The 25,201-nt window shown below is 32.0% G+C and overlaps 1 protein-coding gene across 3 annotated transcripts in view; it reads left to right on the forward strand.

Annotated features, from left to right (window-relative positions):
• Positions 1 to 25,201, forward strand: part of LOC149793348 (uncharacterized) — a 238,037-nt gene that overhangs the window by 181,314 nt on the left and 31,522 nt on the right. For all 3 annotated transcript variants that reach the window (XM_089967332.1, XM_089967334.1, XM_089967333.1), the window contains 10 exons: positions 2,126 to 2,315; positions 3,200 to 3,309; positions 6,146 to 6,382; positions 8,295 to 8,635; positions 11,197 to 11,389; positions 12,237 to 12,476; positions 13,285 to 13,562; positions 15,774 to 15,924; positions 22,239 to 22,344; positions 22,910 to 23,189. In XM_089967332.1, the coding sequence (XP_089823458.1) occupies positions 2,126 to 2,315; positions 3,200 to 3,309; positions 6,146 to 6,382; positions 8,295 to 8,635; positions 11,197 to 11,389; positions 12,237 to 12,476; positions 13,285 to 13,562; positions 15,774 to 15,924; positions 22,239 to 22,344; positions 22,910 to 23,189 (2,126 nt within the window). The remainder of the gene's footprint in view (positions 1 to 2,125; positions 2,316 to 3,199; positions 3,310 to 6,145; positions 6,383 to 8,294; positions 8,636 to 11,196; positions 11,390 to 12,236; positions 12,477 to 13,284; positions 13,563 to 15,773; positions 15,925 to 22,238; positions 22,345 to 22,909; positions 23,190 to 25,201) is intronic.

The raw sequence follows: 25,201 nt of genomic DNA on the forward strand, positions 1-25,201 counted from the left end.
ACCTGTTGGATGCGTTATCAGTAAATGACTTTTCTCATTAATGCATGAATGGATGGAGTTTGTTACTACATCATACCATGTTCATGTCAGTTTCCATCATAAGTATCTCGAATGACTTCAAATATAAGCAATATCCATGCATATTAATGATGTGGTCTTATATTTGATTGGATGATCTTGATACCTCCTGGAGGACATATTTCTCAGCCAGGTTTTATCAATCTTGCAACAATGATTTATGTAATCAGTATCTCGGAGGGATTCATGTATGAGCAACAGTTGAGCTTATTAATTAAATGACCGTACATCTGTTTGGCTGAGCCTTTAACCACACTGGAAGGCATCTTTTGATCAGATTTAGTATAAAATTTTATAGTGCCAAGATCTTGGTTTGGTTTCATTATTAGTGACATCCATGCATGTTACTGAGGTGATCTTGCATCTGATTGGCTGAACTTGTGTTAGTTCTGGAGGTTTCATTTTTTAACAATTGTATTTGGTACTCAATCTTACATCATATGAATTAAATTACAAGCTGTATCCATGAAGATTAATCAGGTGATCTTGCATGTGATCGACTTGTTCCCACTCTTAATGCTACTTCTCATAAATCCTAGAACAGAAATTGACAATGTTTGACAGGAAACATCCTGCATAAAAGCTTTCATATTTTTTACAAATGATGATGATATGCAATCAGATATTGCCAGGTACTAAAACTGAAGGAGAAAAAAATTGAAAATCAACTTTTTCTCAAAAAGTTCTGAACAGAACTTGATCATATTTGACAGAAAATTTACCTTCCTTGTTTGAAGGTCTTTACATTTTATTTACAGATGATCTCAATCTGCTGTTTATTACATCTGCTCTCTTACTCCAAACAGAAAAACTTTAAAGTGTTTTCCTCTAAAAACAAATTTTAAAAAAGAATTTTACTTAATTTTATTGAATCCATTTTAGCAGGATCTTGTAGTTTTATACCAAAAATGCATGTCCATCATTAGATATGGCTGCTGTTACTTAAATTAGAAAACCCATCAAATGACATCTTGTAAAAAGTCATTGAACAGAATTAGACCAGGTTTAATAGAAACCATCCTGGCACAAAAGCCTTTAAAATTTTGTTGAAAGTAATGCTGATCTACCTTTAACCACCATTACTACAAACAGAAATCCTTTAAACCTTTTTCTCTCAAATAAATCTTAAAAAAAGCCAACAAAATGTTACAGAAGGCCTTTGAATTTCGTACTAATGATACCTGTTTGCCAATAGATGTCCATTTCTAAAAATAGAAAAACCTGTAAATGATTTTCAAGAATTGCAAAATAAAATGTGATAAATTGACAGAAAATATTCTGGCTTGAAAGTCTTTAAGCTGTGTACATATGATGCCAATTCAACAAAATTGCTGAAGGGAATGGGACCAAAATGGGCAGTATTTTGGGATGTACACCTACAAATGATGACATTCCATCATTAAATATTATTGCTATTACTTAATATAGGCAGACCTTTAAATGTCAGTATATATCATACTAATCAAGATTTCTTGGACAACTGCCTTTCCGTTCGAACATCTAGGTAGAATCAGCCAGGGGAACAATCTGAGTCACGCTTGGGCCTCTTTTTGAATGTGTGTGTATTCAATGTTTTTAATGTGATTTTTATTTGAAAAACCAATTTTGGATCATTGAAATATAAAAAAAATTAAAACAAAAGACATGGAATAAATCCATTATTACAGAACCTTAATCTGAATTCTTTGTTTTACAGTACCATCAATATAGCTAGATTTTTACTTTTATCTTTGTTTCTGTCCCAGCGTATGGAATTAGACATTGAAGCATTGACTCATAATATAGCATAGGAGGATCATGAAAAAATAATAAAGACTGTGAATTAACTATTTTTTATTGGGATACCAGTTTTTTGGATTTAAAAACATATTTAAAGACCAAGCCAACAGTGATTTGTCATGAGAAACACAAGAGACTTTTTTAAACAAATAAAAGTACTGATGAAAATGGCATTTTTTTGCAAAACAGTGCAATTACCCCCCCCACCCACTGAAATAAATGAAATCACAGTATTCAGTAAAAGAAAAGTTAGATGTCTTTATTTCAGATGAATCAGCAAGTACTGCTGCAGCTCGTAGATTGGATGCTGCAACTGAGTCTGACGAATTACCTCCCCTTGAACTTCCTGAGACTGCCACTTTGCCGTCAGAGGGTGTTGATTACAACAATCTCTCAGTCAATCAGATCAAACAGTTAATGGATAGGCTGACAGGACTGGTCTACCGTAGGATCAGAGAGTGAGTTTTTTTCAATTCATTGCTAATTTGAACTAATTGCTGAAAACACTTGACATAAACAAGCATAATTTCCAGAGAACATAGAACTTGAACAAAATCTTACTGAATGAAAATTAGAACTTGAACAAAATCTTACTTAATGAAAATTTATTTAAAAACCTATTTGAAATTTTTTTTATTGCTTATTGCACATTTACATTCTATTCTAAATTCTGTTTATTCCCTCTATACCCAACTGTATGTCTATCTGTCTTCTTGGGTTTTTAATCCCCCTCTCAGTAAATAATGCAGGCAGTTTAGCTGTTGCTACATTAAGCGTTTTGTCTGTCCATAAATATTTTCATTTCTGGAGCATAACTCTCAAACTGGTCAAGATATAGTGGACTCCATCTTAAACAGCTTCTCTTTCAAGGGAGGCCACCACTTTTATAAGTTGCTTTGCTCAACACCAAAATACTGTATTTCAATAAGTTTTTCCCTGTCATAAGAGCCCCACCATTTTTGTATAAAGCCGATATTTTAATCTCAGAAGTTTGGGGTGGGACATATAAGAAGGGACTATGGTATTTCAACCATGCTTAGTATACATGTCCAGCAAGTTGCATAGAGGTGCCATTAAATAGTATTATATATGCTCACCCATAAGTCAGGCACAACTGTAAACAGCATAGACCCTAATTTCCCATCACATAATGCACTGACAGATCAGGGTCCATATTGTAAAGGTCTACTGATCAAACCTAACAAACTGCATAGACCAAGGTATGTTGGCACATTATGTGATGGCAGGTCTGGGTCTATGCTATTTGCAGTTGGATCTACATGTATGTGTGTGTATGTGGTATACATGTATAATAAACACTTCAGTATTGTTTCTTCTTCAGGAGCCTCTATGAGGAAGATTGCCTATTGTTTGCCACTTTGCTGTGTCTAAACATACAGGCAGAGGGCAGTGAAAGCTTTTCTAATGAGGAGATGTCACTCCTGTTACAAGGTATTAAGGCCTAAGAAAAAAATTCTCTCACAGATAAAGTCTCAGCTCTTAAAGGATTGCCACTGGAAATCTCACTAAGTTAACCATGTCAAATAAAAAATATAATTCTGAACTATCAATAATGCTGATAAAATGGTAATTTGAAAACATGAATTCCTGAATATCCAGTCATGTTAACTGAAAGAGGGGTGTTGTCAAACATTACTCAAATTTAGTCAATTTAAAAAATATTAAATTTGGAAAAGTTTTTATTAACGGTTTCAGCAAGGACTCAAGAAGCAATGAACAGGTTTTATTGCAAATCTATCAAATAGAATGCACAGTGACTGCCACTGAAAGCATATCCAGTGAAATGTACAGTGACTGCCACTGAAAGCATATCCAGTACAATGCACAGTGACTGCCACTGAAAGCATATCCAGTACAATGCACAGTGACTGCCACTGAAAGCATATCCAGTTGGAAGGGAAGTAAAAGTTTGCATGACAAGTAACCATATAGTATGGTTTAGAACACAGTTTGAAATTGCCAAACTGGAAAATGGAACATCAAACAAAATATCAAAATAAGATAAAAAAAATTTAATTACATCTGCATTATTGAATAAAGTAATGGTCTTAAAAGTGAACAAAATAAAAATATATGGGATATTAGCATTGATGCAGTCAAAACTTGTATGGTGTGGACATCTTTTATCATAACTTTAAGGCCAGAACAGTTTTATTTCAGCATATTAATTAGGTTTTAATATTTATCTTTTTATTTCCCATACATTTAAAATTGATGCAAAATATAAAGGATACTAGAGTTAAGTAATATATTAACTAGATAATGACACATTATAGCTATGCCATATAAAATTACCCCCTCCCCCTTGCAAGCACAATATAGCTATGCCATATAAAACTACCCCCTCTCCCTTGCAAGCACAAAACCCCTCAAATAGCTATGAATGTACAGTGTTGGCTTTAATTTCAGTATAATAACGGCTGTTTGGTACCAGCAAAAGGTAAAGTTCTAAAAGTATAAATATAATGAATTGCATGAAAAACTTTACCTAAAAAAAAGTCGGATAAACAGTCCACCTCTATCTGGAAAGTTGTCAGGTACATATGTGCTATTGAAATGTTGAAGTATTTTATTATTTTAAATATAGGTTTTCTTAGATATGGGTCACAGTGATCCAGAACCATGAACACCTTTATAGGTTGATGTGCATTTTCTAGAACTGCATTTAGTAAAATATCTATTCCCATATATGAAAGGTCATTACAGAGATAAAGGATAGGAAAAGTACTTGTCACCAACTGTTCATAACATAATAACTGAAGGAGTTTTCAGAATGACATAAACTTTGAAAAAGTTGAAAATTGTATATTCCTCTTATCAAATTCAGTGAGAAAAGTTTATGCTGGTGAGTGAAATTTTTCACAATCATACACTTATTGAACTTGCATCTGAATTCCCACACAGAAAGCCTGTGAGGCTGAGTACAGCAGGTCACAAATTGCTAATGATACCCCAGCATGTCATATCCTGGACATTATTGTTTTCAGTCTTATGCAATTATTAAAATCATATTAACATTTGTACTTTTTTTTGCTGTATTCAGTAAAAGACCAAAGTTGATATCACATCACTTTACATCCTGGCTCTGCCATAGTTAATAGCACTATGACACCTACTCAGGTACCATTTATACTCCAATTTAAGTCGGGTCCAACTCCAAACATTATAGACCCTGATCCATCAGTTCACTCTGAGGGTCTATGTTACCTGTTGTACTGATTACTCCCAACAAACTGCATATACTTATATCTGTAGATACGTTATATGATGACAGGTCTAGATCTGTGCATTTGTCAATTGAATCCAACTTATAAGTGAGTATATATGGTAGCAAGTGATGTTGTATGGAGTATGTAACAATTATCACATCATTTTGAGCCCTGTTGTTAATGTTGATTTTACAATAACAGTGCAAACTGTACCCATGACTGAATGATCTGACAAATCAATACATAGATATGACTACATCTGTCATCCGTCAAACAGTTTCCACCAGTACAGGGTAGGATAAAAATCGAGAGCCTGGGATTTTGCATGATTGTGTGATTGTATATTATACCAGCAAACAGCTTTTTGAATGGCGAAGGGCTCATAAAATTGACAGCATTTCAGATGCATATTTTGGATGGAAATCATTGTATGGATGGAAATCATTTTATGAATGGAAATCATTGTATGGATGGTAATCATTTTATGAATGGAAATCATTTTATGAATGGAAATCATTGTATGGATGGAAATCATTTTATGAATGGAAATCATTTTATGAATGGAAATCATTTTATGATATGCCAGAAAAGCACTCATAAAATATATCTTTATTTTTATTCTTTTAGAATATATTTTGAGTACAATTTGAGACAAAGGTTCAAAATGATGAAATTTGGTAGAGGGATGAACACCAGAAATTTAACACTCAGCATCGTGGTATTTCAGGTTCATTAGGAAAATTAAAAATACACAGAATATCAATGATTTTAGTATCATTAGTTAGTTACTTTTATTAAACCTAACTAATTTCTATATTTCAGCATGTAATGACCAAATTCATTATTAATGGAGACCAAAATTGGCCTCTGACCTTTGGAGCTATTCAGTATATCAAATGCAAAAATGGTTGCAACAGAAGTGTCAGTGGATGTATTTTTTAATAAATGTAAATACATTGACAGGTTTAAACTGTATCTCTGCATCAACATATTAGACTGTTCATTTAAGATTAAAAACAACCCTAAACTGTTTTTTTTTTTTTTTTTTTGTATTACAGGTAATCCTGGGCTTGGCATGCAGCTGACGCTAGCAGACTTTGACTGTCATGATAATCCACCAGACTGGTTGCCACAGGAGAAGTGGGAGGACATTTTGGCTCTGTCTGTCCTTCCTGGACCACTTGACAGCCTCTGCGTAAACTTTGCTCAGAACTCAGAGGCCTGGAAAGTATGGTACAAATCTGATTACCCTGAGAGGGACCCACTGCCTCTGACTGGAGCTGCCACTTCCATGGGTGAGTTCAGTCAGCATATCATTATATTTTGGATGTTAAAAAATAATTACTTTTCTCTGTCTGGATAATTTGTATGCAAATGAAAATTATAATTTTTCCAGAATATCTTGTATGGAAAATTAATATTGCTATCATGTACAGAATGTATTTTGCTGGTTGGAAGTGGGGCTAGGTAAAGTAGGCTGTTTTATATCCTTGCATATAAATTAAAAATACTTACAAGATAATGTTGTGGTGTTTTCTTTCACAAATACAGACTACTGGTTGCAGTTTTGGTTCCTTTTTGATTGGTAAATATGCTGCCACTGGAGATAAGTTTGCATAAAGCAATAGTCATGCTAGAGTAATGTTTCCAACTGTGTTATCTTTTTTCATTAGGAGTGACATCACCCTTTAAATGCATGTACTAACTGAATAACAACTATGGTCACATAAACAAAATTGAAGGGTTAATTTGTGAAAATTTAATGGCCTCAACATAGAAAAGGAAGTATAGTTTGATTCATGTTGTAGTACGTATTGAAAGTAAAGTTAGTTTGACCCACTCTGCATACTAGTTCAAGACTGATTAAATAAGGTAGCAGAGTGACAAAAATATGGCAGTCCCTCAGATTTGGTTAGCTGCTGGTATCTACCCATCTGAGCCTGTGAAAAGACTAATAAAGCAAAGAGTGTAAGAGGAAGCATATACTTAGGGCAATTAAAGCATTTTCAAGGTCGGATGGTAATATAGCCATTTTCTTGTTTTTGATTAGGGATAAGACAGATTATATTCCAACTTTATGGAATTGTTTCATCAGTTTGAAATAATGGACCAGGTGTTTGGATAATTTTAAGCACTTTCAAAAAAAGTATAAATTTGTTTGATCATATGGTGTTCAGAAAATTGGAGGGTCCAAATGTTTAAATTAATTATGGTTGTTTAGTTTCCTTGATATTGTTGTAATCACCTTTACTATTATTATCATCATCTCCATTATCATTGTTATTATTATTATTATTATCATCATTCAGACTGGACTATGATAAGATGCTGGAGTTGGAGACTAATTAGTTCCCAGACTTCTTTACTCAGATTTTTTTCTTCTTAGAAAAAGGAATGCAAGATAATTACCCTTGTCAGAACCCTTTCCAAGTCTTTCTATTTGTCTTGTAATTCATACGGGTTGCTAAGGAACTTTATCCTGTATATACTCACTTGTAAGTTGAGTCCAACTACAAAAAACATAGACCCTGATCTGCCATCATATAATGCACTGGCAGATAAGGGTCAATGTTCTTTGTTGTACTGATTAACCCTAACAAACTGCATAGACCCAGATCTGCTCGCACATTATGCCATGGTGGAACTGGGTCTGTGCAATTTGCAGTTGGACAGAAGTTATAATTGAGTTTCTATGGTACATGGAATATATTTCAGCATTATAGTTACTGAGTACAGTTTATAAAAAAAGCATTACTGTGGCATATATAGTTACTCTTTTCATTGCTTTAAATTCCATCCACAAATACGCAACAAAATACAGTAACTTTACATATGTTACAAACTTAAGGACATTTATGTTTTTCCCGTATGAGAGACATGCTTAGTATATATGTATTGTATTTGATAAATATTATCATAATAGTTTTAACCTCTTTTTAACCTTTATGCTATTGATTCCAATGTTCATATACTGTCAAGAGCTGGACCACTTTTACTTGAAAAATTTCCACAGTGAGAGGTAAACAATCAATCACACAAAAAGAGCATGTGGGATATCTATATCTTACCTTTAAAGTAATAATTTATGAGCATTAACTTTTCCCACCTTGTTCCTGAATTCAATTTCTAACTGAATAGGAGGGAATTTCCTTTCTTGTTCAAGTGCAGATTTATTGATTCAGTTTGTAATTTTCATTTTGGCTTCAGAAACACGTCGTGGATTAGATATCTCACAGGAAGCAGACTATGAGAACCAGACCAAGAGTCCAGATCTAGGACCATTATCAGACTTCCACCAGTTACTTCTACTGAGAATGCTGCGTCCAGATCGCCTCCCTGTTGCCTTGGCTAAATATGTAAATAAAACCATGACACTAAACTTGCCAGAGCAGATTGACTTCAACCTTGCAGATACTCTGAAGGATTCCAAGAGACACCTAGGTGTGCTTCTGCTCCTGCCCCCAAGCATGGCTAAAAACGAGACTAATCCTCTCACGCGTCTCTGCCTCACTCATCCACCAGTAGAGGTCTTGTACAAAATGGCACAGGTTGGTATCATATGTACATTTTTAATTCTGACATTAAACTCTAAACATCTTTCAATGAATTTAAGTGTACTTCATAATGGTTATTGTATATTAAAACTTTTCTTTGAGGTGATCTCTGCTAGGCAATGACCTGTTCTATATGGCAACATTCTCAAGGTTGATATTATTAAATATTTGGAGAAAATAAAATTTTGCAATGCCAGCACATGTCCTAAAATAGTAGAAAGAGACATTGTTTTCCTGCTGTCCATCCATAATGATCAATACGTCTGTAAGTTTGTATGTTTTCACATCATGAGGTCAATTCTGAATCTGTTGTTTAGCACTAAGACTATTTAACTTAAAGAAAGGTGACTTGATAAGCTTTAACAGCCATTACATCAATTTTGGAACTGTTGAAAAAAAATTGTCTGAACTTTTTAGAATTTTTGCAAGAATTTGGCTTTTTTATATACAGATTTTGACATTTTGGAATAAGAATATTTTGACATAAACCTTGATACCACACTTATGCAAAAACGTACTTGAGATAGACAATTGAAATTAGGTTAGTGTATTGATATATAAATGGTTAGGCATCATTTATTTATATGAATATTTCTGGATACCGTTTGATGACCAATATAGCAGGTTTTTTATATATATAAAACAACAGAAATGTAGGTTTTAGACTTCATTTTTTGATGTTTGTATGCATATTAAATGATTCAATTAAATTTCTGAACATTACAGCAGTATTTGAATGTTTAACTTGCTTGTATATGCCTGCCATTTAGCATTGTTTTTGTTGTCAATCTAGCCTGTCAACTGTCATCCATCCATCAATTTCCAATTCATTTCTGATCAATAACTCAAGTTGTCCAGAATCTAGAGTTACCAAACATTGTGGGTGGCTTGCACTTGGTGAAAGGAAGAAGCCTTTCAATTTTGAGGTCAAGAGGTCACAGCTTGAGGTCAATAACTAAAAAAAGAAAATGGTTTCCACACAATAACTCAAGTTCTCCATGATCAGCAGTTAGCAAACTTTGTGGATGGCTTGCATTTTGGGATATGAAAAATTCCTATTGATTCAGGGGTCAACATATAAAAGGTCAATTTCACCATGACCGAAAGAAGAAAAATGTTTTTTCACAATAATTTGAGTTGCACACCATTTATAGTTACCAAACTTTGTGGAACATTTATATATTGTGTAAAACAAAAGCCTATTCATATTGAAGTAAAATATCAAGGTCACTGTGACAGAAAGAAGAAAAAGGTTTTGGCACAATAATTAGATTTTGTTAACAAATTTTGTGAATGGCTTGCACTTGGTGTCAGAAAATTCTTTTTGATTTGGGGATCAAAATGTCAAAGGTCAAGGTCATTGTGACTGAATGAAGAACATTAGTTTTTTGCACAATAACAATAGTTCAACATCACATACATACATGGAACAAACCCTGTGGATGGCTTGGAAATGGGGAAAGGAAGACACCTAATGATTTTGGGATCAGAAGATCAAGGTCACTTGGACAGAGAAAGAAAATAGTGTCTGCACAAGAATTTCATTTATCCACCATTTACTTACATTAAAGTTTGTGGACAACTTACATGGGGGCAAGAAAGAAGCATACTGGTTTTGAAGTGAAAAAAAGGAGAAAATGGTTTGTACATAAACTTAAGTTCTAGACCATGTACCTTGATGAAAGTTTGTCAGGGGTTTGAACTTATGGTATGGAAGAAACCTATTATTTTTGGAGTCAAAAGGTTATGGTCATTCTGACTAAAAGAAAATTGATTTGCAGAACAGATTTTATTCTAGGGCAAGTTCTTTGACCAGACTTTGTTGATGGTTTGCATTTAGGGTAATAAAGGTATCAGTCTATTCTGGGGTTAGGTCATGGTAAGTCTAATAAGAAAATAATGGTTTCTGCACAGAACTCATTAAGTTTAGTTCAAGATTGCAAACCTGATTGAAATTAATTGGCCATTAATCTCCAGAATCAACTGTACCCTTTGAGTACATACATAAGGGAGTATTCAAAATTAGGTGGGCATATTTGTTGTTTGTACTTTTAGTGAATATTTGAGACCATTTTGCTGAAATAGTTAGTACAGCTGTTAAACCAAATACCACTTGAAGTGGAAAAATGAAATTTGGTTGGCTTGTTTTGTATGCCTAATTAGATGACCTGATCAGATTTTCATGCTACTTTTAAAAAAATTCAAAATTCTCCTACTTTTTGTAAACTACTGGATTCATACTATTTGATCTGCAGTGGGAATGTATGTGTTTTACAAGCACAAATATAGTTTACAAGTCTTCTAAATATTTTTAATAATTTTTAAAAATTTTGGAGTTAGTATATTTGGTTGGCAGTGGTAGCATACAAAAACAAATCAATTACACCAAATTTTTGCTTCAGACTCTTGCTGTAATGTTGTTAGCCAAAATTCAAATAATAAAATAGCCAGATAGTGTTGCATTGGGTATTGAAATCTATTCAGTTTACAAGAGACATGTTACAGCGATGCAAGTTTCAAAGACATGGTTTATCATTTTCTTTATTCATTGACAGAGTACTGAGACCAGCATTGAGCATGTGAGGATTGGAGAAGGGTCAGAGATTCTTGTGGACGAGGCTATAGATGCAGCAGATAAAAATGATGGCTGGGTTGTTATTGAAGATCTTCATCTGGCACCCACCAAATTCTACTATGATTTGAAAAAGCATCTGATAAGAGTGGCAAGAAGTCGAGAAAGACTCCAAGGTATACCCCCCAGTTTTCTATGATTCCTTTATTGTTTTATATAAATGTCTACATGGAACTGCACCAGAGTATCTTCAGGACTTATTCAGGCTTTTTTCAGCACAATACCAGTTGAGATAAATATAATGTGGAAACCTTCTAGCACCAAAACCAAGAACAGAGCAATTTAAAAAGAGCCTCCAATACTCTGGTACAGTTATGTGGAACAAGCTTCCACTACGTTTAAAATATTAGAGTATTTAAGAAGAGATATCATGAGCATGTATGTGTTTCTAATAGATAATGGAATTGAGTATTTTAATACTAAACATGTTAAAATAAACAGTAATTATTGCTATCTTCATATAATGTGCATTGTTATACTCTCCTTAAGAGGGGCTCAAGGGAGAATAGTCCTTGACTAATGAGTCACCCTCTATAAATAAAGCATTATTATTATTATTATTATTATTATTATTATTAGTATTGTCTTGTACTCTAATGAATTTCCTCTTCACTAGTAGCAAAAGAAAGAGCACATATCAAAATTAGCTAAATGTACAAAAGTGCAATATAGTTCACTTTTTTTTTGATAACCATATACAGAAGAGCAAACTTAAACATTCTAAATTTTTAAAAAAATGCATTTTCAATCACTTTATTCAGCACAAGATGTAGTCAGTTTCTGTCATTTAGTGACAACCGTGAACAGGTTAGAGCCTGTACATTTGAAAATAGTCAGTCTGAAACTCGTTGGATCAGTTTCAGGTATGCAAGGTCGGTTTTGGGACATGTTTAATTATACATAATTGTACAAAATGTACAATGAATATTTCCTTCATAAACTCCTTATTTTGTTGCTTTACAGCAAGCAGTGAAGAGGATAAACAGAAGAACTCAAAGTTCTGTGTCTGGATCACAAGTGAGCCATCAGAGAAACTTCCCAATTTCCTGATTCAGAATCTGCACAAGGTGGCATGGAATAACATTTCTTTGGATGCCAGGAAGTCACACACTGCCCCAGAGGGCACAGTGGAGTCATCTGGCCAGGGGGGAGAACCTCCTTTGACTGTTATCCGTAGGACACCACAAACTTACCTTCACTCAGGTATGGTTTACATCAGATTTTCTAATAATGACTTAAGATTTCAATTATATGATAGGAAATATATTATTTATCCATATTTGTTCAATTTTATTACAACTTTGAACTGTACAATGCTTGTTAATTTTGATGCTGATAACAGGAAGTGTTATAGAACCTCATTACTTTGTGTCCTAAAGACTTTTCTTGGCAGTAATACTGATTGGTACACTTTATGGAGAAAAATGCTTTGTGCTACCATATAACAGTATAGATAGGGCTTTATTTTGAAGCATTTAAAATCATGTCTGACTAGAGTTTCAAAGAAGTTTTTTGATTTGTGTCTTTATCTATGTTTTGTGCCCTGATATTGTATCAAAGTAATTTCCTTCTGAAACATTAAATGCATGTATTAATTAAAGGCTTATGCATTTCACAAGTTGCACTGTTTTTCTCTGATTTCCTAAATTCATTGTTGCTTTATTCTTTACAGAGAGACTTGATATCAATACAGAGTTCATCTTCTTTTGTATAATACAATGGTTCCTATCCTTTTTGGCAGCAACCCTAAAAAATAATTTTCTGTGCCTAATAACCCTATTTCCACATTTTGATAAGTTTTACCACCTTCAAAAAAAATCCTGGTAACTCTCTAGAATGCCCTCATGACCAAGGGATTGGGAACCACTTGTATAATAGGATGAGAAGCTTATACTAAAAACTTTCAAAACCCTGCTTACCTCCATTTCTAAGTTTGCAAAAGTTAGCCTCGAGTTTCCATATGTACAGTCCTTCTTTACCAATATTCTCTATACATTTTTCCTTGTTTCAGCCATTGTGGCAAGCCTGAAGCAGGTTCCACATCGCATTTGGGAAACAGCTCTACAGGAGACCCCAACCATCAAAACTATTTTGTTTTCCGTGGCTGTCATACAGGGAATCTTAGTAGCCCGCCAGTTGTTTGGAACACAGGGACTCAGTCAGTGGTACCCAATCAGTAGTGTGCAGCTCAGTCACAGTATTGACCTGGTCTTAGGGAAGATGCTAAGACCTCCTAGTGAGGAGGGAGGGGAACCCAATCTGAAGGGTCTCTGCCATCTAGTGTCACAGGTAGGAAATGTGCAGTGTCAATAATCTTGATTTATCAGCTAAGATGCTTTCGTTCAGAGATTAATCATCTTACAACAAATTCTATTATCTTTATTCTATCCACATAATATTAGGACCTTTTCTCCTGTTTTACTGTATTTTTCAGTCTGTAAGTTGATGTGGAGCATAAGTCATATTTACTAATTTTGTAAATTTTCTATCTTTCATCTGTATAGTAGTCAGTATGGAGTAAAAGATGAATTCAGATCAATACCTTGGCTTCATCTTTTTCACTAGTAACTTCTGGTTCCATAAATATTAATGGTATCAATGTTAGCTATTCAAGATTGAGAACTTAAATTGCAGTCACCAACAGTAACATGATTTTTCTCCAGTTTTGTTCAGGAGAGAGATAGAGAGAGGGTTTTAGGGTGATTGTAATCTATATTTCATTTAACTGATGAGTGTGATCTCTCTCATGTACATAGCACTACTATATTCCTACTACACATTCCTTTATCAGTTAACACCTCTGAATAAACAGTTCATTTTTGTTTTAACTACAGTATCCACTGTCACAAGAACTACATGGCAGTAAAGTGTTATTTACATGCTAATTAAATATGCCAAGAGCTTTGGCCAGGTTATTCAAGTTGACACCTGATTGAAAGCAAAACTCGATGGACAAGAGAAATGATGCTAAGAATAGGGAAATGAGAAATATAAAGAAAGTTCACAATAGAACAGAAACACTGAGAAAGTCACATAAAAAGAATAAATACTTTTTTTATAATTAAAGTAAGCAAGTATTACAACAATGAAAACAATTCCTTCTGCTAACTTTCATTATTTACATCCAGCAAAGAGAGAGGGCATCTTTTCTTGTAGTTTTCAATTCACTCAAGATTGTAAAACTGCTAATTAATATTGGATTAATGATACAGATCAAATGGGTACCAGCATATGCTTATGACCCTAAGCCAGTATCAGCATTTAAACAGTTAAATAGCTAGCATTGTTGTCTGAAACCATAGACTAATCCATCAATAATAAAAAATGAATGAATACAAGTAATGTGTTGACATATGTTTTGCTTTAAGTTTAAATGCAAAACTAAACCATTTTGTTGATGATCTACCAGTAGTCCATCTCTGTTCTGAATTTTAACTTATATTATTGTGTTTCTTTAGTGAATATATGACAGTATGTGAATATATGATAATTATATGTTTAATCTATGGCATTTTATAACTACTAATCTAACATTGGAGTCATTAATATGGATTATAACCCTTTGTAGGTTATTAAAATGGATTATATCCCTTTGTTGGATAAATTATATAAATGCAGTTACTCAAGAACATCCAAATAATATACTGTTGAATTGAATATCAAGGGTACTATGGCTAAAATGTAATCAGGAAGAATGAGGTGTGGTAAAAAAGAATAAAGTGAAATCTGCTAATATCTTTTTACAGGAACAAATGATATACTTTGCATGGTACTTACAGTCTACACTCTGTGGCAGTGGTTCCTAAGCCCAAGGTCATGAGGACATTCTGGAGGGTCACAGAGGGTCACCAGGATTTTATTTCATAGGGTGGCAAAACTAATCAAAATGTAGAAATAGGATCATGAGGCTCAGAAAAACTATATTTTAGGGTTGCAGCCTAAAATGGTTGGGAATCACTGCTCCACAGTGTAATGTTACATTACACTATAGACTGTATACCATTAAGTACCTATACTTTGTGGCCTGTGAACTATGAACTCTTTACTTGTTTTTTATTTCATGTTGGAGAAATCAGAAAATACATGCACATACAAATGTGTACAAATTTAATCATAAAAATGATTATATATTAGCAGATATTATCATTTATAACAATTTATTGAATGGTTATTGGACAAGGATTGGTACATTTGTGTGACCTATTTTTGAGTTTATTGATTACTCGTAGAATTACTGTTACTGGTACCTGAGGCAATTTCATTGACATATAAGTTGACTCAGCATTTGAGACAAAGTCCAGATCTCCATGTCAAAAAGTATAGACTTATATGCTGAAAAATATGATCTTTTGAATGGAGCAGCATGAGACACACCATTTTGTCAACAGGATAAAGTAATAGGGTTAATTTCAGTGATAGTTTTAAAAAAACTTTACTGGGAACAATATTAGAACAGTACTGTGTTTGCTATTTTCTATAAACTACAACTCTTTGTTCCAGGTTGTGTATGGGAACACAGTTTTCAATCAGTGTGACAAAACCTATGTGGATGCTTTGGTGAGAAATGTGTTACATAACGTTTACCATGATTCCTCCTCTGGCACACTGCTCCTGGGCACAATAGCTATCCCTACCCCACCAGCCAACGTGGGTAAGTTGAAATATGTACATTGTTGACTGTTATACAGCTTACGATCAACAGCAAGGGGGTGACACAACATGTGATTAATGTGACTAACAGTTGACACAACAAAACATGGATAAATCAAATCAGAAATACAGTAGTCCCTTACTTAAGAATCCCACAGTATAACTATACCCTCTTATAATGTGAGTACATTTTGTTTCATTATTACTTTTTGATATATTGTCTTCCATTTTGTGTAGAAAATACAGAATATAAATTGAGACTGTATGTCCCTTAATCCTTCTGTCCTTCCCTCTTTTGGTCCATCCATCTATTCTACTTGAATTTCTGCACAATAATTTCCATTAAGTTTTATCGGATTATAGCTAAATTTGATATGCAGTTTGATATTGATGAGATCTTGGCTAAACATTCTAAGGCATTGTTTAGCAGAGTTGTAACTCCTGATTGTAAGACTCCTCCACCTATGTTTCCCACACAGATCTTCCTAAATATTAGATTTCAACCAAATTTGTTATTCATGATTTTCATGAGATCTTGGTCGAATTTGAATACCAGAATTCTGTGTCATCAGTCAGCTTACTTATTGTATCTGATTTACCAGACCCACCTACTTTTGTTTCTGCACAGTAACATTTAACCATGACTGAACCAGATTCGTTTTTGCTGCTTGATGCTGCTGAAACCTTGGCTGTGTTCAGTTTTCAGCATTATGTGACATCATTTAGAAGAGTTAATATCCTGATTCATCATAACATGTCAGCATTTAACATCAACCAGATTTGTAATGCTGCTAGACATTGGCTAAGTTCATTTGACAGCCTTCATTGACATTGTTTACCAGAATTGTAGCCCCAGATTGTCAGACCACCCACTTTTATTTCCACATGCAAACTCACTTAATTATGTTTTAATGTTACCCAAATTTAGTACACAGCTTGATATTGATGAGACCTTGGGTTCTTTTCAGCTTGCTGCATCATCTTATAGCTTTTACCTCAGATTAAGATGCCCTCATTATAACACAAGTTTGGTTTGGCTAGCAATTGAGAGCACTTTATCACTGCTAATATATTATCCCATAACTTGCAGCCCACTTCAAACTGCATACACACAGCTCTGTTATTATGTAAATTGCTGAGTTAGATCTGGGTCTACCTTTGTTCAAAATTAGATAAGCATACAGTGCAAATGAAAAGTAAAACGTAGTACTGCCTCACTCTAAGGTCCCTCAGTGTAGGGCAATCCATTTTATATAAGGTGAATATAGTTATGGATCCCATTTCATTATTTGATAATAAAACTTAGTATAACATATGTCATTATAAGATGATCCCACCTGTGAAGCTTCAACTTTAATAATTGCCACAAATAGTTCAGGAGTATTGTACACATTGATCTTTTTACAAGTTGATATAGTCTTGCCTCAGTCTTTTTTATGTCAATCTTATGTCACACACTGGATTATGACAAGCAGTAGGTTTTTTTCATGTAGTTTTTGAATACTTTATATACAGGCTTATAAGTCAAGTCCAGAAACAAACTACACATACCTAGATCTGCCATTGCATGATATCAGCAGAACCAACAAGATAGACTCTGATGTGCTGTCACATGTAGGGTCCATGTTAGTTTATAGTTGGTCTTGTCCTAAAAGTGAGCGTATATGTTATCTGTGCTATTTTTTTTCTTCATAATAAACTACAACACTATGTGCTATCACTACACTAATTGAGCCAATAAGTTTTTTGTTGCATCCAATTGTAATTCCTGAGACAATCACAGAAAGAATTTTCTGTAATTATTCTGGGTGATTTGCCAACCAGTGCAGGATATTACTTTCCATTCAGAATAAAGCAGCATAAAAATCTAAAAAGAAAATACAATTTTTATTGAGTTCATTTTCTTAACTTTTTGCATAGGAAGACAAAACAAACAAGTTTGATTTGGCAGATTCTGGAATGGTCATTTGAGCTTGGAATTCCAGTTATTTCATTCAGATGCAACTATTTTCATACAATACAACATACACATGCAGTTTTTTAAATGTTATATTCTAGTTAGCTCCTAACATAAATAAAATAGTCTTGATGCTTTTGACCCTATTACTGATTCATTGAAAAGGATTAAAAATGTAGAAAAATATCAAATCTTATTAGTGTGGTAATAAGTGCAAGGAACTTAACTAATTATTAGTATAGAAACAGTTATAAGGAACAGTGTTACAATTATAAGGAACTTGTATAGTACAATAATAATTATAATGAACTCGTGTTGTAATAGTGTAGTAATAATTATAAGGAACTTATGTGTGTAGTACTTATAAGAAATTTACATGTATAGTAAAAATTATAAAGAACTTATGTAGTGTAGTAATAATTTTATTAAAGTAACTTGTATAGTAAAATTATAAGGAACTTGTGTAGTAATAATTACAAGGAACTCATGTAGTGTAGTAATAGTAGTGTAGTAATAATTACAAGGAATTTATTTAGTGTAGTAATAATTATAAGGAACTCATGTAGTGTAGTAATAATTACAAGGAATTTATTTAGTGTAGTAATAATTATAAGGAACTCATGTAGTGTAGTAATAATTATAAGGAACTCATGTAGTGTAGTAATAATTACAAGGAATTTATTTAGTGTAGTAATAATTATAAGGAACTCATGTAGTGTAGTAATAATTACAAGGAATTTATTTAGTGTAGTAATAATTATAAGGAATTATTTAGTGTTACTAATAATTATAAGGAACTCATCATGTAGTGTAGTAATAATCATAAGGAACTCATGTAGTGTAGCAATAATTACAAGGAATTTATTTAGTGTAGTAATAATTATAAGGAACTCATGTAGTGTAGTAATAATTACAAGGAATTTATTTAGTGTAGTAATAATTATAAGGAATTATTTAGTGTTACTAATAATTATAAGGAACTCATCATGTAGTGTAGTAATAATCATAAGGAACTCATGTAGTGTAGTAATAATTACAAGGAATTTATTTAGTGTAGTAATAATTATAAGGAACTCATGTAGTGTAGCAATAATTACAAGGAATTTATTTAGTGTAGTAATAATTATAAGGAATTATTTAGTGTTACTAATAATTATAAGGAACTCATCATGTAGTGTAGTAATAATCATAAGGAACTCATGTAGTGTAGTAATAATTACAAGGAATTTATTTAGTGTAGTAATAATTATAAGGAATTATTTAGTGTTACTAATAATTATAAGGAACTCATCATGTAGTGTAGTAATAATCATAAGGAACTCATGTAGTGTAGTAATAATTACAAGGAATTTATTTAGTGTAGTAATAATTATAAGGAACTCATGTAGTGTAGCAATAATTACAAGGAATTTATTTAGTGTAGTAATAATTATAAGGAATTATTTAGTGTTACTAATAATTATAAGGAACTCATCATGTAGTGTAGTAATAATCATAAGGAACTCATGTAGTGTAGTAATAATTACAAGGAATTTATTTAGTGTAGTAATAATTATAAGGAACTCATGTAGTGTAGCAATAATTACAAGGAATTTATTTAGTGTAGTAATAATTATAAGGAATTATTTAGTGTTACTAATAATTATAAGGAACTCATCATGTAGTGTAGTAATAATCATAAGGAACTCATGTAGTGTAGTAATAATTACAAGGAATTTATTTAGTGTAGTAATAATTATAAGGAACTCATGTAGTGTAGCAATAATTACAAGGAATTTATTTAGTGTAGTAATAATTATAAGGAACTCATGTAGTGTAGCAATAATTACAAGGAATTTATTTAGTGTAGTAATAATTATAAGGAATTATTTAGTGTTACTAATAATTATAAGGAACTCATCATGTAGTGTAGTAATAATCATAAGGAATTCATGTAGTGTAGTAATAATTACAAGGAATTTATTTAGTGTAGTAATAATTGTAAGGAATTTATTTATTGTAGAAATAATTATAAGGAACTCATGTAGTGTAGCAATATTACAAGGAATTTATTTAGTGTAGCAATAATTATAAGGAACTCATCATGTAGTGTAGTAATAATTATAGGGAACTCATATAGTGTAGTAATAATTACAAGGAATTTATTTAGTGTAGTAATAATTATAAGGAACTCATGTAGTGTAGTAATAATTACAAGGAATTTATTTAGTGTAGTAATAATTATAAGGAACTCATGTAGTGTAGCAATAATTACAAGGAATTTATTTAGTGTAGTAATAATTATAAGGAATTATTTAGTGTTACTAATAATTATAAGGAACTCATCATGTAGTGTAGTAATAATCATAAGGAACTCATGTAGTGTAGTAATAATTACAAGGAATTTATTTAGTGTAGTAATAATTGTAAGGAATTTATTTATTGTAGAAATAATTATAAGGAACTCATGTAGTGTAGCAATATTACAAGGAATTTATTTAGTGTAGCAATAATTATAAGGAACTCATCATGTAGTGTAGTAATAATTATAGGGAACTCATGTAGTGTAGTAATAATTACAAGGAATTTATTTAGTGTAGTAATAATTATAAGGAACTCATGTAGTGTAGTAATAATTACAAGGAATTTATTTAGTGTAGTAATAATTATAAGGAACTCATGTAGTGTAGCAATAATTACAAGGAATTTATTTAGTGTAGTAATAATTATAAGGAATTATTTAGTGTTACTAATAATTATAAGGAACTCATCATGTAGTGTAGTAATAATCATAAGGAACTCATGTAGTGTAGTAATAATTACAAGGAATTTATTTAGTGTAGTAATAATTGTAAGGAATTTATTTATTGTAGAAATAATTATAAGGAACTCATGTAGTGTAGCAATATTACAAGGAATTTATTTAGTGTAGCAATAATTATAAGGAACTCATCATGTAGTGTAGTAATAATTATAGGGAACTCATGTAGTGTAGTAATAATTACAAGGAATTTATTTAGTGTAGTAATAATTATAAGGAACTCATGTAGTGTAGTAATAATTACAAGGAATTTATTTAGTGTAATAATAATTATAAGGAACTCATGTATTGTAGTAATAATTACAAAGATTTATTTAGTGTAGTAATAATTATAAGGAACTCATGTAGTGTAGTAATAATTACAAGGAATTTATTTAGTGTAGTAATAATTATAAGGAACTCATCATGTAGTGTAGTAATAATTACAAGGAATTTATTTAGTGTAGTAATAATTATAAGGAACTCATGTAGTGTAGTAATAATTACAAGGAATTTATTTAGTGTAGTAATAATTATAAGGAACTCATGTAGTGTAGTAATAATTACAAGGAATTTATTTAGTGTAGTAATAATTATAAGGAACTCATGTAGTGTAGTAATAATTACAAAGATTTATTTAGTGTAGTAATAATTATAAGGAACTCGTGTAGTAATAATTACAAGGAATTTATTTAGTGTAGTAATAATTATAAGGAACTCATGTAGTGTAGTAATAATTACAAGGAATTTATTTAGTGTAGTAATAATTATAAGGAACTCATCATGTAGTGTAGTAATAATTATAAGGAACTCACGTAGTGTAGTAATAATTACAAGGAATTTATTTAGTGTACTAATAATTATAAGGAATTTATTTAGTGTAGTAATAATTACAAAGATTTATTTAGTGTAGTAATATCATAAGGAACCGATGTTGTGAAGTAATAATTATAAGGAAATTATGTTGTGAAGTAATAATTATAAGGAACTTATATAGTATAGTAATAATTATAAGTAATTTATTTAGTGTAGTAATAATTATAAAAAACTATTGTAGTTCAGTAATAATTATAAGGAATTTATTTAGTGTAGTAATAATTATAAGGAATTTATTTAGCGTAGTAATAATTACAGAGATTTATTTAGTGTAGTAATAATTATAAGGAACTTAAGTAGTGTAGTAATAATTATAAGGAACTTACATAGTGTGTTAATAATTATAAACACTTCTGTAGTCTAGTAATACTAAGGATAAATATTGTAGCTGTATTTTACATTCATGACTTCTATTTTGAAACCAGTTTCTGTCCATCATATAGCTATTGGTATTATGGGCAGTGAAATTAGAGATGTACCAAAATGGTGTTTAAACCTCTGAAATATGTTATAGAACACATATTCCATGCTGATTACATTTTGGAAGAGTTCTCATTACTATTACAAGTAGGAATAATTTCACAGGAAAGAATGATTTGTTCTTGTTTTGGGGGCAAATGTATTATGTTCCAAATTAAACCCATGAGACAGTACTAAAGAAATGGATTGATAATTGTGACATTCCTTTCTTATAATCCTTCAGAGCCAGCTGAGTATGCTTATTGGTATGAGAAAAGTATCGATGAGGAATTTACTTTACAAGCACTACAGATGCATAGCAGTGTGGAGAAGGAAATCTGTGATGCTAGGTAAATTTTCATGTAGTTCGTGGCGGCTTCCTATTTCAGCATGGCAATTTTCACATTTTGTTTTTATTTCCTTTCAAGAGTTAGAACATAAATTCTTCGGTCATTTTCATTTTTTATTCATGTATATTTACCTGTCATTATTATATCTATAATTTATTTTATAAATCAAAGAAAAGTAATTATCTCTCAATATTGTACAAAGTCAAGTTGAAATGTAAATCAGTTTTTGTGCTGGTGGATTTTACTTTTAAGGAAATGTTAAAACACAGACTTTGTTCTTCAGAAAATCAAAACCATGTAAGGTCAAAAAAATACACAGGAATAAGATCAGCTTGTATTAAAGTTCATGGTCAGAGTTTTAAAAGAATATTAAATAGCACTTAGATTAACCTTTGACACTTTGAATGAAGAAAGATTGTGTAACTATCCATAGTCAGTTAAAAATAGCACTTTATTCAGTCAGCTGTTTATTGGTAGTAGATGTTTAGTGACTTGGTCTATTGGTTCTTTGATTAGTACTTTGGTTTTCTTATTCATTTATTCATCTGTTGATTCATTTTTATAGTTCCTATGAGTTTATCAGTCATCTTGACTTAATGTTTGAGACACAGAACATGGAGGCAGGGGATGTAGCCATGAAAAATACTACAGAAATCAACATCCCTCAACTACGTTCAGCCCTTGATATCTGTATTGAAGAGTTACCTTCCCTTTTGGAGCTGGGACCAGTTCCTCACATCGGCCTAGAGGAGTATAATTTCCCATACCATCGGCCCAGCATCATCAGCATGGCCACTGCATCCAGTACCATGGTTCCCGAAACAATTGGATATGTCCTTCTACAGGTTGAGTGTTTATATTTAATTTAATATACATCATTTGTACAACACATGCTAACAGTATATAAGACATACTCCAATCATCTCAGGTCACTGTATTCTCGAAACTTTTTGAAATGAAAATCAAGCTCGGAGTCATCAAACTTCTACTTACTGTAACTTGGATTATGTTAAATTTTGAATTGTGGAACTTTTGGGATTATCTTAACTCTGGTATCTCTGCTAGCTTGGTAAATTTAAATTATGTTGGTATCCTCCAAGTATCACATATAATATTGACATTTTTAGCCTGAGATTTAATTTCTTCTCAAAAACGTTTTTTAAAATAATGGCTTTTGTGTTGGCATGCAGTGGTTCTTCAGGTGGAGGAAACCACAGACCATGACTGGACAGCCATGTAGCATTGCATATGTTTGAGCTGTGTATTGAACACAAGACTGCATATATGCAAAGGGAACTTCTTACCACTGTAATGTTCAGATTTAATGTTCTAGCAGTTCTTAAATATTGTTGCATATCAAATGACTGGCTCTTCCACATCTTGATGTGAGCAAAACTTAGCATTTGTGTTCTTTTCTTTACCCAGATAAGCCAATGATGCATGTAAAATTTTAGGACTATTTACATAAGTTCACATGTAAGCTCATGCAGAGACACATTTAGGAATAGAGATTCCTCATGAGTTCACCTTTAGTAACAAATGATATAGATTGATTTACTACAATTACCTTTAGTAACAAATGATACAGATTAATTTACTACAATTACCTTTAGTAACAAATGATATAGATTGACTTACTACAATTACCTTTAGTAACAAATGATATAGATTGATTTACTACAATTACCTTTAGGATTTTAAAGAAAAAGAATATCCCTGGCTTTCCTCACTGGTTATACTGGCTATTTAAAAAAGACCTTGTATATCTTAGGTATAATGCAAAGAACCTTTAATTCCCTTTATTTTGGTGTATGATTGATGGATGTACTATGGGTTATAGAGTATACAGCTTGGCCTTACTTCAAATGTGCACCTTTCAAAAAAGTGCTAGCTCTACTTGGTCATTTTCACTTCCTGAACTTCAGAGGTAAATTGTGTAAAAAAGAGCTGATAACTTTTTTTACATTTTATATATTTGGTAATTCATTCATTGCACTTCCAGAAGCTGGTATTGTCTAGTCTGGCAAAATTCATTTTCCCTATTTTAATAGCTGCTATGTATAGTGTACTTTAGACTAATTCAGACTGATTTTTTAACACAAGGGAGCAGTCATTTTAGTTAGCAGTGTGCTTAAATCATGTAAAATTTCCAAAAGTACAATATCCAAAAGAAATATCATCCACATTACATTAATGTAGCATAGAGGTATGCAAACATTCTCTCCACTGTGTATGTTTTAAGTGCGAACTACTTCACCTTACATATGTCACTCTCTCAAAAGTACATATTATCTGGTGAGCGTCACCTTAGTAACAAATGATACAGATTGATTTACTACAATTACCTTTAGTAACAAATGATACAGATTGATTTACTACACTTACCTTTAGTAACAAATGATATAGAGTGATTTACTACAATTACCTTTAGTAACAAATGATATAGATTGATTTACTACAATTACCTTTAGTAACAAATGATACAGATTGATTTACTACAATTACCTTTAGTAACAAATGATATAGATTGATTTACTACAATTACCTTTAGGTGGTGCTATACAGTTTCGCATTTTGCATAGGGTTAGGACTTTAAAGAAAAGAATATCCCTGGCTTTCCTCACTGGTTATACTGGCTATTTAAAAAAGACCTTTTATATCTTAGGTATAATGCAAAGAACCTTTAATTCCCTTTATTTTGGTGTATGATTGATGGTTGTACTATGGGTTATAGAGTATACAGCTTGGCCTTACTTCAAATGTGCACCTTTCAAAAAAGTGCTAGCTCTACTTGGTCATTTTCACTTCCTAAACTTCAGAGGTAAATTGTGTGAAAAAGAGCTGATAACTTTTTTTA

This window comes from Sinohyriopsis cumingii, chromosome 8, assembly GCF_028554795.1.
Source record: "Sinohyriopsis cumingii isolate HCF-2022 chromosome 8, ASM2855479v2, whole genome shotgun sequence".
NCBI lineage: Eukaryota > Metazoa > Mollusca > Bivalvia > Unionida > Unionidae > Sinohyriopsis > Sinohyriopsis cumingii.